Source organism: Pomacea canaliculata, linkage group LG10, assembly GCF_003073045.1.
Source record: "Pomacea canaliculata isolate SZHN2017 linkage group LG10, ASM307304v1, whole genome shotgun sequence".
Classification (NCBI taxonomy): Eukaryota; Metazoa; Mollusca; class Gastropoda; order Architaenioglossa; family Ampullariidae; genus Pomacea; species Pomacea canaliculata.
In genome coordinates this window covers 13,440,503-13,453,806 of record NC_037599.1, presented here as the reverse complement: position 1 = coordinate 13,453,806, position 13,304 = coordinate 13,440,503, and the positions used below count along the sequence as shown (strand labels likewise).

Sequence of the window (13,304 nt, the reverse complement as noted above, 5' to 3'; positions counted from 1 at the left end):
TGCGATTTTCTTACTTCCTTTTTTTTTTTTTTTTTTCTCTCTTTTGCTTTAATTCTTATTCTCTAGTTCACTTCATTAATATACAAATGCCAGGCTCTCACTCAGAAACGATGTGAAAGCCTGTTTAGCTTTTCCAAAATTAACATAATAAACTAAAAATAAAATAGTAAAAAAAAAACTTTTACGCGAAATGTAGTAAAAGGGAAAGCTGTTTTTTTTTTCTTAGGTCTCGGGCTTTTCTTTAAAGCAAAATATAAAAGTGTGATTGGCACTCTTGGAACTTAATTGGAGCACCCCGGTGGGGTCCCTCAAACCAATTTAATTATATCTTAATAGGTATTGAAGAAAATCGCGATTTATAGAACTCACTCGATCTACAGGGACTACGAAATACATGTACACGTCCATGCAGGGACCGTATATAGTTATGAAGAGAAAGTCACTTACCAAGAGCAATTAACTGGGAACCTCAGGGAAAAGTATATCTTGTTTCAAAGTTATAGAGCATGCAGTGTCGAAATACCATGGACACTATAATAATAATATAGAGAATTTATATATAGCATTTTACAACACCATCAAAGGCAGGCTCAAAGTGCTTTACATACACAAAATATTTCTTGACTACATACACCTTTGCCGCCGGCTGCAATGATAAAACATATTTTAGGGGTCTGGACACTTCTTAATTTGTAACTTTGGGAACAATTAAGAGATCGATTTATCTTTGAATTCTTCACTTTGCCCCACGACTTATACCTTGGCTTTATACGGCCCCTGGTAAAAGCAACAGATCCATACATACATATATGTAGCCTGGCAGACAAAAATGCAATGTTTGAACGTTATTTCTATAACAATTTAAATCACAATAAATTAAAGCACGAGCATTATATCTTGATCCATGTCATGTTTACTTACACTACCATTATATCACAATCCGCTTTATCCTAACGACAAAAATCAAAGCGCGGGGATGTATACACAGTGCTGCACTAGTGAGTGCGGCGAACACCGCGGGTGTGGCCCATAGACCGGCGGCTGCTGCCGTCTGATGTCGTCTTTGAACCCTGGGTAAAGGCCACACTCATTCACATTCAGCGGAATCTGTTTCATGCAAGTCTAAACTCAAAACGGATGAAAATATCCACTCTCTAAAGACTGCTGAAAGAAAGGTAAGTGTACCATCCACACGTTTTTGAAAGAAACTGGTGACAAGCAGCGAGATTGATTTTTCTGTTCGTGACAGACGCAGCCAGCATCAGGGACATACTGAAAGAACGCGCACAGGTAGGTAATATATTATTATGTCGTTTCCTTTGACTGTTACTCGATCATGACTGTAGTATTTTTCCCAGAAGGTCTGAACGTGGTCGGTGTCGCGATTGCGCGAGGGTGCAAATGAAAGACGAGAATTTAAGAGGCGAGACAAGACACGTACGGCGTTTTCGCCCACCTGCACTTAAATTGTGTTAGAGAGGATGTGTACAACTGATTCCCAGCAAGAGAAGGTGTACACTATCGGGTTTGTGAAAAAGTGAAAGGGCATTCCATCATCAAGCGATGCTGTATTGCGGCAGTCGCTATATAATCTAAATACCGCAACTGTCTTTGCGATTGATGGAGCGTGCGTTGGCGGACGCACAGCAAAGAAGAAGAATAACAGAATTCGTAAGGCGGATGCTCCCATGTCTACAACAAACAAAATGGCTACGACAGAGATGGAGAAGGAAACCAATACTAAATGTTTGATGTCTGCTTGACATCTCGAGGGTGACAACGAGGTTTTAGGACTGACAATATCAACGAAACATATATTTACTAAAAGGATAAAAGGGGAATAAGGTATGGTATAACTGATTTCAAATTTAACGCAATGACTGGACAATAAATAAAATAAGAAGACAAGAAGAGAAAGCCGTAGAGGATGAATTGCATTGATGAAATCATGCAGTATTATGAATGACGGAATGAAGAAACACAGAAATACTTTACAACAATCGCTCTTTGTGACAAATTAATTTTTTTTCCTCAGGAGATGTGCAAGCTGCCACTGAAGGTTGTTTTACACAGCCGTAAAAGTTTCCTTTGCTTCGTTGCTGGCTTTCTGGCCCTGATCTTGACACTGATTCAAATCAAGGCTGGCCTTGGTGTCACGTGTAAGTTGCTAGCACACACATCTTCACACTCCACCCTGTTGTGTGAGTTGTTAGTACACACATCTTCCCACTTCACCCTAATGTGTGAGTTGTTAGTACACACATCTTCCCACTTCACCCCAATGTGTGAGCTGTTTGTACACATCTTCCTAATCCACCCTGTTGTCACGTGCGAGTTGTTAGTACACACATCTTCCCACTTCACCCTGCTGTGTGAGTTGTAAGTACACACATCATTCCACCCCTGTTGCGTATAACTGACCGCTTCCAAGTGCCGTGTGTTGCAGGTGAACAGATCCCCCCCCACACACACACACACTCCACTTTGCGCCCTTAGTCATCCTTTAGTCTCTCCACCCACTCATGCCTCCCCTGAATCATCTGCAGTTACTTATTCTTCTTCTTTCCATCCTTCTCTATACACACGTTTTCATCTGTTTCTGAAACAAAACGATTAGTGGTCTATGAGTTTTTTTTTTTGTTTTTTTAAATATAAATTTGCTGTCACTCAGCTCACCGACAATTCTTGTTAATGTCTCAGTTTTTCGCGGCTGCATCGTCATAAGTTGTTCTGCCAAGTCTCCAAAAGATGAAAAGCCCGAGACGAAGGTATGTATATTTGTTAATGTATTGGAAGTAGAGAATCATGCAGAGAGAAGTGCACAAGAATAACACAGCCACCTGCGTGTCTTCCAAAGATCGATCAAAGACTTTCATTTGCCTGGATAATTATCCAAGAATCAAATGTTGTTTGGCAATATTTTTGTCTTTTAGCAGGAGGTATTGAATTTTGTAGAAAACAAGTTAGGACGTGTTGCGGCAGTTGTGCAGGCACATATTCTAAACACGTGCTGAAGCATTTCACGTGAGTTCTCTTGATGACGCGAGAATTGTTTATCTCTTCGGATCACTGTGAAGTGTAAAGCAAAGGACACCCTCATGGTAACCCTAATCCTCACGGTAGACCTCAGCAGCTTTCTGTCTTAAAAATCTTTATTAGTCTTAATCATCTTATTATCTCCTGGAATTATTGGCTATTTTACGATAACCAAGCTATATTTGGAGTGTAGGGGAAGGGTGAACTGGTCATGTATAGTTTTTACAGTTTTGCAGACATCTATATATAAAATGATTCATTTTGAAGGACTTTTGTTGTTGGTGCTGTTGTTTTTGTTGTTGACCAGTTTTTATAGTAACGTGATAGAAGTAGAATTAATATGGCGAGTTAAAATGTTTCATTTCAGAGTTTTGACACAAAGATGATACAAGAAAGGTTTTTGGAAAGGAAGCTCATCATGGATGATGGCTGTGCGAATCACGTCCTACAAAAGAAAGGACAACCAACGTTTGACAGGGGAGATTATTTAACCATCAACGGAACTGCGCTGTATTGTCCCATTGAAAAGACAGCTAGCATCACATGGAGGGGCATCTTCGACGAGATTCAGCGCAAGGGCGTGCAGGTCAACACAGTAGGCTATTTCATGGTATATCCGTTGGACCTGGTGAGCCTTTTTTCCAATTTAGATGCTGACATCAGGTTTATATTTGTCCGGGAACCTTACGGGCGGCACGTGTCAGCGTATGTGGACAAGCTATTCTCGCCAAACATCGAATTTTGGAGAAACTTTGGAAAACATATCATTCGCAAATTCCGGCCAAACGCCACCGTTAGGAGTAAGGCGTGTGGCCATGATGTCACTTTCGCTGAATACATCAAGTATGTCATCGACGCCGAGAGGTCGGGTGATCACAGAGATGGTCACTTCCTGCCACAACATTCCCACTGCCACATCTGCAGGTTTCCTTACAACTACATTGGTCATCTGGAGACAATGGAGGAAGACACCAAGTTTCTGCTCAAAGCCATTCGATCCCCTGTAGACTATAATCAAGACTACGGGATGTTTACGATGGAGGACCAGGCCCGCTGGTACTTCGGGGACCGGAAAAGATACGGGCACTGCATGGAGTTGGAGGAAGCGTTACGGAGGTACTGGAAAAAGCTGCAGATCCGGGGGCTCGTTCATAAGACATTTGACTTCCCGTTCACTGCTGAGCAGCTGCGGAGCATCACCGCCGCAGACTTGATTCGGGAGGGGAGGAAGGCCGTGCTCAAGTCGAGAGAGCAGGGTGGGGCGAAGGGCAACAAGCGGGAGGCTCTGGTGGAAGCCTTTCAGTCTGTGTCAGCAGACGACAAAGACCAGCTTCGCCAGCTGTATTGGCGTGACTTTGAGTTGTTTGGATACAACCCATCCCCAGAAGACATATTTGGAAACAGCACAGCAGATTCGTTGAATAATGATAGAAAGTTTAGTTATTTCTCGGTGTGGGATTGAAGAAGTTGAATTATTTCTTTGTGCGGGATTAATCTGACCACAAACTTCCATGATCTGATTCACTGGCGCAGCATGATGCGGTAGCGACGGTGCTATGGTGGTGTTATACAGTCAAGATGTGCCCACCTGGTTGTCGGGACGGACATGACATGGACGAGGAGACACCAATTAACTTTGGGAACGTCGAATCATGGTTCAATATGACTCACGAATGTTTACCTGCTTTGCTTAGAATATAGATCGGGCTTACATTGCAGCTGAAGAAAGTGTTTTAAAGAGAACCTGCGCGTATGAGTGAAAAAGTGTGTAGCTGCAGACTTTTTTTTTTTATCCGTTGCTGTGAGTTGCAGGTCTGCTACTTTCTCCCTCAGGTATTTACACAAAACAATCTCAAGATTGAAAGCGCAGTGGTTAAAGCTCCTCACCACGACAGGGAGATTAGGATGCTGAAGGTTCATATCTCGGCTCCGACTCTCATGCATCTCTCTGAATGTGGCATGTGCTTTACTGGGTATCCCAGTTTCCTCCATCACGTGAGAGAGGGAGGAGAGAGATGATTTCAATGACGGTGAATGAATTTGTAACTCATGTTACTCACAGCTCTTGTTATTTGGTTCTTCGTTGTATTTTCTGTATTTTATTTTATTTTTTGTTTAATACGGTTATTCTTTTATAGCTCATATGTTATTTGCTGTCATGTCCCTCGTATGTTGTCCATGGTTCATTCTTGTTCTTAAGCGCGAAGAGCATGCTTCTTAGGAGTGCAAGTATGCGCTCTACACATTTTACATTTATTATTATTATGACGACGAGTTCATTCTACAACACTAGCATACGATCATAAACTATGCAGTGTGGTGGGCAAAGCTGGCTTTGTTTTTGTTGTTGAGTCTGACCCCAGTTAAATCCTACCACTTGTCCAATCCGCACTGAATTTATCAGAAAAAATATTCGTAGGCTACATTTGACTGGTGCATACTGCTCCGGAACTTCTTATTAATGTTTGTTTTTTCTGTTCTAAGATGTCTGTGGCTCCAACTGAAAGAAAAAATGTACAAAATTTTCTAATGCCTTCCCATGATCTTTCTTATGCCCCTGCAACATCTTAGAATTTAACAAGTATTCTCCTCAGTACCTCTGCAGCTGTCTGCATATATGATCTACAACAAGGGTAATAGACAGCAGCCCTGCAGAGATCCAGTGTCTGTAGTAACACTATCAGAAAAATAACGGTTTGAAAAAGAAAAAAAAAACCCTTCACTGTCTGCAAATCAAAAAGTCCAATATCCACAAAACTGATGTGGAAGAGTTAAATCAGAAATGAATTTCAATGCTACCATTTAGCAGCAAACAATGCAAAAATATTTCAGAAAAGGAGTTTGTTCAAGCCAGATACCAAGCAGTGCTGCAAACCAGAGAGCTTGGAGGTGCACAAGACCATTGAATTGGAAGCTCTAGTGAATGCCTTTGTTTGTTCCTTTTCAAGACAAACTGGACCTTCAGAAGTACTTTAGGTGGGACTTTCGCATGTTTGGATATGACCCCTCGACAGGATACATCTTTGGTAACATTAAAAGTTCAGAACAAAGAAACAAAGGGAATTTTAATTGTTTTGACATCTGGGACCATGCCACCTTACCTTAGTTCTACACCACTTTTTGAGACTATCAAGACAAAAAACAATAAAAAATCTCAAGGTTACATAGTGCTATTCTTTTAATCCAAGTTTAAGAAGTAAGCTGCAAATAGTGAAAGTACACAAGAAAAACAGCAAAATGCGCGAAGCAGTAAGCAGCGATCATCACTGTATACAGGTCAGGCAGATGTGGAGGAGGTGTCAGCGTTTGGCTCACCACTGCCAGCAGACAGCTTCCAATTAAAGATGCAGTATACTGTAACAAAACACATGCACACACATATATACACACACATATGAGCATGTACACACACAAGCATCCACACGCACAGAAGTATTTGAAATTAAATCTAAAGTTTTTTTTCTCATTCACTATTTTGTTTTATTAAAGCTTTAGAGAAAGCAAAAACAAACTAAAAAAAAAGGAATTATCTTATGTTTAAGCTCTCAGAATTGTACTATCTGAGAGAACAAATTGACAAAGTTAATCAACTAATTATGACTGTAAAATGGCAAGCCTATTTTTTTACAAATGACTATATCTATGTCCCACTGTCTATGCCTAGGTTAATGTTATGCCTTTGAATAGCAATTTTTATCTTATAACTTTTGCATTATCTTCCACATTTTTCAAACAAGAGGACAGCAACTGTAACTGTTTCTTGTCGTTGATGAAATAATGAAAAGCTGATCTTATCCAGGTGTTTTGACTTAATCAAAAATAGGCAATATTAATTATGATACACAAAGATGAGGATAACTACAAAAGGACTACAAGCAAAATGTGGGACATTGGCTACACAGCTCTTCCAATTTAAAGAAAAGATCACTGAGCTTTGTGTTGCTGGGATGTGGACATTCAAAGGTAATGTCAAGCACCAAGGATTTATTTAATGCTCACCAGCAGTTTGAGTACAAATGGTTTGCCGTGTAAAGGTGTGAAAAACAATCTGATCAGCTCCATCGACAAAACTGTTGTAGCAATAGCCGGAATCAATAAGCCATCTTTCACTAGCAGAGGAAGCATGCTGAAAAATTTCAAGTTTAAAATTACTTTTTAAATTAATGCTTCAGCCCACTTACTGCACGTTAAAAAAATCTTAGTTATAATAAAAGCGAACTTTAAAATTGACTGTGGTGTCTCATGCAATTCAACACTATTTTGCTACTTTAAACAGCTATTACAGAGCTTACAGCTTTCTATTTTTTTTCTATGTTGTTTTCCTTTTCGTTGTCTCTTCTTTTTGTTTTTATTCAGTGTACCATGCAGAAATCTAGAATCATGTAGAAAAAAATTTAAGAGAACTCAATAGAAGTAGGTAAATTAATAATTTGAAGGTACCTCAATGAACTAATGGAAATAAACCACGAGATGGCTAATGGTTGATCTACAACTTGCAGACAGGATGGACTGAAAAGAAAAAATATCCAGAGCAAAAATATTGAGAACTTAGTCCAAAGAAGGTGGCAAAACACTCAAGAAAGGCATAATTACAGGATCTAAAATTTGTCTTCCCATGAAAAGAGTGCGCAGACTTGAATTTAAGTCCTTGAATACTCCTGGAGTCCAGATTTCTTGCTCATTAAAAGAAAATTGTTCATTGATTTAATTTGTATTCTGTGATCTCACAATATCAAAGACAAATTTTAGACCACTTCAACATCTACATGTACCAGCATAGCTGTAGCACGCAGCAGGTTTTTTTGTCTTTCTCACATGCACACACATGCACATAAACATGCATAATATACCGTATGTGTGCTCAGACACATGCAAGCATAAAAACACACACAGACACAAACACTCCTGCATACAAGTATTGCTCTCAGTCTCACATATAAATTTATACAAGCATACACACTCTCTCTCACATACGCACACATATATCCACAAAGCTGAAGGAATCAAGTGCTTTTATCTAATAAATTCATATAATATCATTTTTTCCCCCAGAAGACCAAAAAAAGCAACTTACACCAATGCTAACAAAATAGACTTCTCATGTACGTGGAATGAAAACAGGAAGAAGACTAATGATGAATTGATCTGCAAAGTGAAGAGATAAGGATCAGCAGCCTAGTCTTGCACTGAAGTTAAACGATCTGGTTTGTTATCCTTAAACATTTCCTTTTCATAATGTTCAACTCAGGTCAATTTATCAGCACAGACTTCAGCCATCGAAAACCAATATTAAAACCTGCTTAGAAAGTTTATATACAACAGTCCTAAAGCTATTTTAATATCTTGTCTCTCACTTGATGCTGAAAGAAATATGATCACAAGAGTATATTTGTGAAAACTGATAATAGTTCATAAATTCAGATACAGGAATGTATAAATAATGAATATGTTCTCACCAATGCTAGCTTAAATCTTTTAATGCTGGGTTTTACTAGTAGATGGACAGAGGATGGTAGCAGTAGCAGAACAGTACTGCCAAGACTGAAACAAATGGAGGAAAAGAAATAGCATGCAACAATAATGTTGACAGTTTTGAAAAAAAGAATCCTAGAATTTCTGTAAAATGTATGTTGATGTATTTTCTGACAAAAACATTCACTGAAGACTGTGATCAGAAATAAAACAAAGTCACCACTATAAATCAAAATACATTATTTAAAAAAGTCCTTCATGCAGGTTTTATATGTGCATATGACTTGACCTCCTCACATGACATTAACATACAAATCCAGTTACAATTGCCTATTAGCAAATCATCATTGTCCATCCTTCTAGTCTAACAAACATAAAAAGTAGCCATTTCCCCCTTCCCCTCCCAAATCAGACTCAAATGAAAACACAAGTGTTTTCAAGATTACCAGAGGAAGACGAGATTTTCCACTGTTAAGATCGCTTTCAGTTTGATCAGCACAGATAAAGTACACCAGAAATTGGCAACTTTGTCCTGTAAATAAGGAAAAAAATGCAAGCATGCCACACAGTTTTATACCATATGCCAGTAACATGTTTATTTCAGTTTCTAAATAAAATTTATTCTAGATAAACATTTTGACAAATTTACCTGTTACATGAAAAGGTAGTCTAATTTTTGAGGAATCAAAACTGTAACATTATATAACTAGTACCCACAATGCTCAAGAATAATGTGCTCATTTCAGGAGGCACATGTCAAAAAACATCTAACTGCTCCAGCATGGTTAACATTTAAGGATTCAAATAAATTATAAAAAATAAACTGTTCACATAAACTGTAGAACTTGATAAGAGATGCTTGTTTAAAAAGAACATTTCAAATTTGAAAAAATCAAGTGAGATGTTGCAAAATAAGTATAAGCCATGCTTATATTAAAGAATTATAGAGCCACCATTAAAAAACCAAGGTGTATCTTGAAATAAAAAAAAATTTAACACTAAAAGCTGAAGAATAAGGTTTTTCTTTTAGTGAGATTAGCTTATAAAATGCAAGTGAAAACATCTGGCGTTACATACCTCATAAAGTCCCCTATTAAAGGGAAAAAGTCTAACAAGAACACTGTGTACTGCTTCTATACTGCTCAGGAAAGGTAGCCAACAAAATCCAAAAGAGATTAGGACCACCATGGCTAGCATCATCAATTTAATACTTCTGAAATACAGATAAAATGCAACTTTAAAAAAATTGTGAACTGTTAAATATATAGTAAATTGGGGACTCCCTGCTTATACCTTGTGTGTAAATGGCAAACTTCTTTTACCCCACTGTTACATCAACTGACAAAAGAAAAAGATCATGTATGGTATGACTCCAACTTTTAAAAACTTATAAGATTTCCATGCTTATTTAAATATTTGTAGTTTATATTATTTGCACATCAAGACTTCTTTTTGGTACAAATTGTTTTCAAACATTTACTTCTAAATGCACTCATAAATAAGATGCAATCTTTTACCCTCTCGCAGTTCCCAGCTGAAAACAGGACCCAAGAAGATAACAGAAAAAAGGTAAGGCATGGTACAGCTCCATCTGCTTGTAGTTCAGTGCCAGACAGAAAAGCACAGCACCCAGTAGGTCCCACTTAATACCAAGTGCCCATGTTGCCATCAGAGTCAAGCCAAGGCTAACTCCATTATATCTATTAGGTTGTGAAGGAATATAATGTAATTTCTTTCACCTCTGAATACATATGTCTTCAACTAGTAACCTATAGATCCTATATTATGCAAGACAGCATGACAATAAGAGCAAACTGGTGGAATGAGTTTATCTTTAAGTGTTGAATAAAAGTGCATGTAAAGGAATATCTACGTGTGTGTGTGTGTGCACACACAAGATTTGCCATGTCCTGTGGTAATGACAAGAAAGACAAAAATGATGGTAAAGGATACTGAAAGTGGCCATAATCAATAAGTGCCAGGCCAGGCAATAACAGGAGGACAACAATGCCTTTTAGCTGAAACATCAAATGTTCAAAGGAAGATAAAACAACAATTTATTCCCAAATCACAAAATGCTCTCCCTCATTTCAACTTCCTGTAAATTTGAGGTTTGTTGTAGGTACACTGTATGAAATCAGTGAAAATTAAAAAAAAAATCATTTTTAATAAAGCAGTTTAATAAGGCCATTAACTGTATATCTACATTCTTATGTTTCAAAGCCATAAACCAGATTGATATTGACACATCAGGGATAAATTCATAAATAAATTCTCCTTATCTTAAAATGCCTCACTCACCTTATCATTTTCAGAATAGGAATACTGGGATATAAACACAAGGATGCAGGCAGGGATATAGGTCAACAAGTCGGCGAATAGCACTGTGATATAGATAGATACATAACCATGTTTATAAATAAAATTTGTACAGCTTATGGTTGTTGAATAACATCTTTCTGACCTTCACTAACACAATGATAGAACAATATACTTCTTTGAGCAGAATCTTGGCATATTTGATATATGCAAAAAAAAAAATGAGAATGCTTAGCTGCATATAGTAAATCTACATTACCTTAAAATTATACAACTATTAAAATGTACAATCTGTCAGTAGGTAAGAAAATGAGAAAATTTATGAATACATTCAGACATCACACCTGTGTATCTCATGAAAAGTTTGTGATGATAAGTTTGAAGTCCTCTTGAGGTATTCAGGGCCACCCAATCTGGATTAATCCATTTTGCTCTTTACAAAATAAAATTAATGTCACACACACACACACACACAAACACACACATGTGAACACATGCACCCACACCATATACATACAGAATTCAAAACAGTTGTAAATTAAGTCAATGGAAAAGGCCAAAACTAATGTCTACACAAAATCTTCAATGTTTTATGTGTGTCTTTCATTTACCAAATTGGAACAAATTTTGACTTAATGGAGCCAGCAGTTGATAAAGAAGGGGGCAGACATGGGGATTATGTGACCTCAATTCATCTGCTACATTGTCAATAGTCCTAAACCCCATTTCAATTTAGTGCCAGCCAATTAATTCCATCAGACTACAAAGCCTTCATAATAACTGGTCAAATGGGCCTGACACTGTTGGCTCTTTTTAAGTCAGATTTGTTCCACCACATCTATTAATCCTCATAGCACAACATAAAAGTATAAGTATTACAATGACTGGCTAGTCACTAAAGTCTGTGAAGACAACAGTGGGTGAATTTACTTTTTTTTTTATTATTGCTGTTCTTAGGTAAATATTAGACCAAGAAACCTATACATTTTTGGGACAAAAAAAAAACTAGAACTTCGCAGTAAAAGTAATGAAAATTGCCTTCCCTGTGCTTCCCCGGCAAAGTCATGATTGTGGCTCATCATGCTCTAAGGGTTAGGGAAAGATAAGTGCAAATTCTCAAAAATTATGGTGGTGATGATAGATACCCACCACTCTCCCCAGTCTTTCTGTTCTCTCTACAAAATAAAAACAAACAAAAAAAAAAAAATCCCAACAAATAAAGAGGGATTGACATCAAGAAGTTAAAATATAGTTTTCAATTTCACTCTGACATTTTCCGTATACAAGCAATATTGATAGTGATTCACAAAGTGTTTACTTACAGAAGACCACAAAGAAAACTGTGATAAGCTGTCAAGGGTGGATAATCAAGGCCCCAGTAAAGAAGATCATTTTCAGTGGTGTTTGTGTACCTTATATCAGGAAAGAAAGATCCAGAAATGGAAAATATAGATGAAATGAAACAGAGATGGAAGATTTACTGTTTGAAAAATATTATTAAAAAATCAATAAAAATAAAAATCCACGCAAACTAATACAAATAATGCATATATGTGTACATAAACTGTTAAAATAAAACTTGCTCTTATTAGAGAGCATGAAACTTTCTTGCATATGAGAGAGCAGTTTTAAGCATGCTCAATATCACCTGTGCTTTGTTTATCAATGAATAAAATGGGTGCCACATTAATTTCAATAAAACGTAAATTTGCTGATGCACCATTTTAAAGTGATTCAAAAGTCAGCTTTTACCACTGGTGAGGAGGCAAATTTACTGTAATCTCCATCCAGTGCCGCTGTGCTTCAAAATCACCAAACATTGGTGGTTTGTTATACCCTGCCAATAAATGCATTTAAAAAATTCGGATTTAATTAAAGAGACTTCATTTTTATTACTTGCTGAATTTACATTTGAACAAAAATCCCTTTCCATTGTGCTCAGTATGCACAAATGTATGCTACACACAGACATACACTCACTCTCTCTAATGTATGAATGAATGCATTCACTTAAAATTGTTGAAATATATTAGGATAATTATTGAACTGAACTTGTGGCCTTGGTACATCCTGGGGCTTCGCACTGCGAAACAATATTGTAGCACCAGGAAAATGAACAATTAAATAATATACTCGTATTCTGTGAAATGAGGATTAAACTGCATTTTAGGCTTTCTTATACTTCGACCATCTGTTTAAAAAAAGTCTTGTCAGTGCGTGCTTAGGCTCTGAGTACAAAACGTCTCACCCGAATAATCATGCTTTGCTATGCTCCAACGCACAGCAATTGAGCTAAGCACTATGAGTGCGAGTTTTGCATAGAAAGTTTCGCTCATACTGGATTAAAGAGATGCGACAGCATGCAGTTAAATGAAAGAGAACATTTATACACTAGCAGCTTTCCCTTTCCACGTACACCCTCAGATCCTTAAAATGTCTAAATCTCTAAAAATAATGCACACACATACACATAGACA

General features: G+C 37.4%; 2 protein-coding genes across 3 annotated transcripts; one reads left to right on the top strand and one right to left on the bottom strand.

Moving 5' to 3' along the window:
* Positions 1-83: 83 nt before the first annotated feature.
* Positions 84-5,618, top strand: LOC112574027 (carbohydrate sulfotransferase 10-like). Of its 2 annotated transcripts, none has more exons than XM_025254818.1 (4): positions 84-1,175; positions 2,036-2,159; positions 2,701-2,768; positions 3,404-5,618. In XM_025254818.1, the coding sequence occupies exons 2-4, from the start codon at positions 2,039-2,041 to the stop codon at positions 4,496-4,498; spliced, it is 1,284 nt and encodes a 427-aa protein (XP_025110603.1). In that variant the 5' UTR covers positions 84-1,175; positions 2,036-2,038; the 3' UTR covers positions 4,499-5,618. The 2 variants fall into 2 exon arrangements, with proteins under 2 accessions (XP_025110603.1, XP_025110604.1); XM_025254819.1 differs by lacking the exon at positions 84-1,175 and adding an exon at positions 1,269-1,845.
* A 578-nt stretch (positions 5,619-6,196) lies between these two features.
* LOC112573525 (dolichyl pyrophosphate Man9GlcNAc2 alpha-1,3-glucosyltransferase-like) lies at positions 6,197-13,267 on the bottom strand. Its single transcript, XM_025253989.1, has 14 exons — positions 13,076-13,267; positions 12,580-12,664; positions 12,150-12,239; positions 11,172-11,260; positions 10,810-10,892; positions 10,462-10,526; positions 10,026-10,208; positions 9,586-9,721; positions 8,955-9,040; positions 8,493-8,577; positions 8,111-8,181; positions 7,477-7,545; positions 7,036-7,162; positions 6,197-6,390 (listed from the first exon to the last, which is right to left on the bottom strand). Exons 1-14 carry the CDS (start codon positions 13,161-13,163, stop codon positions 6,226-6,228), a joined length of 1,422 nt encoding a protein of 473 aa, XP_025109774.1. The 5' UTR covers positions 13,164-13,267; the 3' UTR covers positions 6,197-6,225.
* Positions 13,268-13,304: the final 37 nt, after the last annotated feature.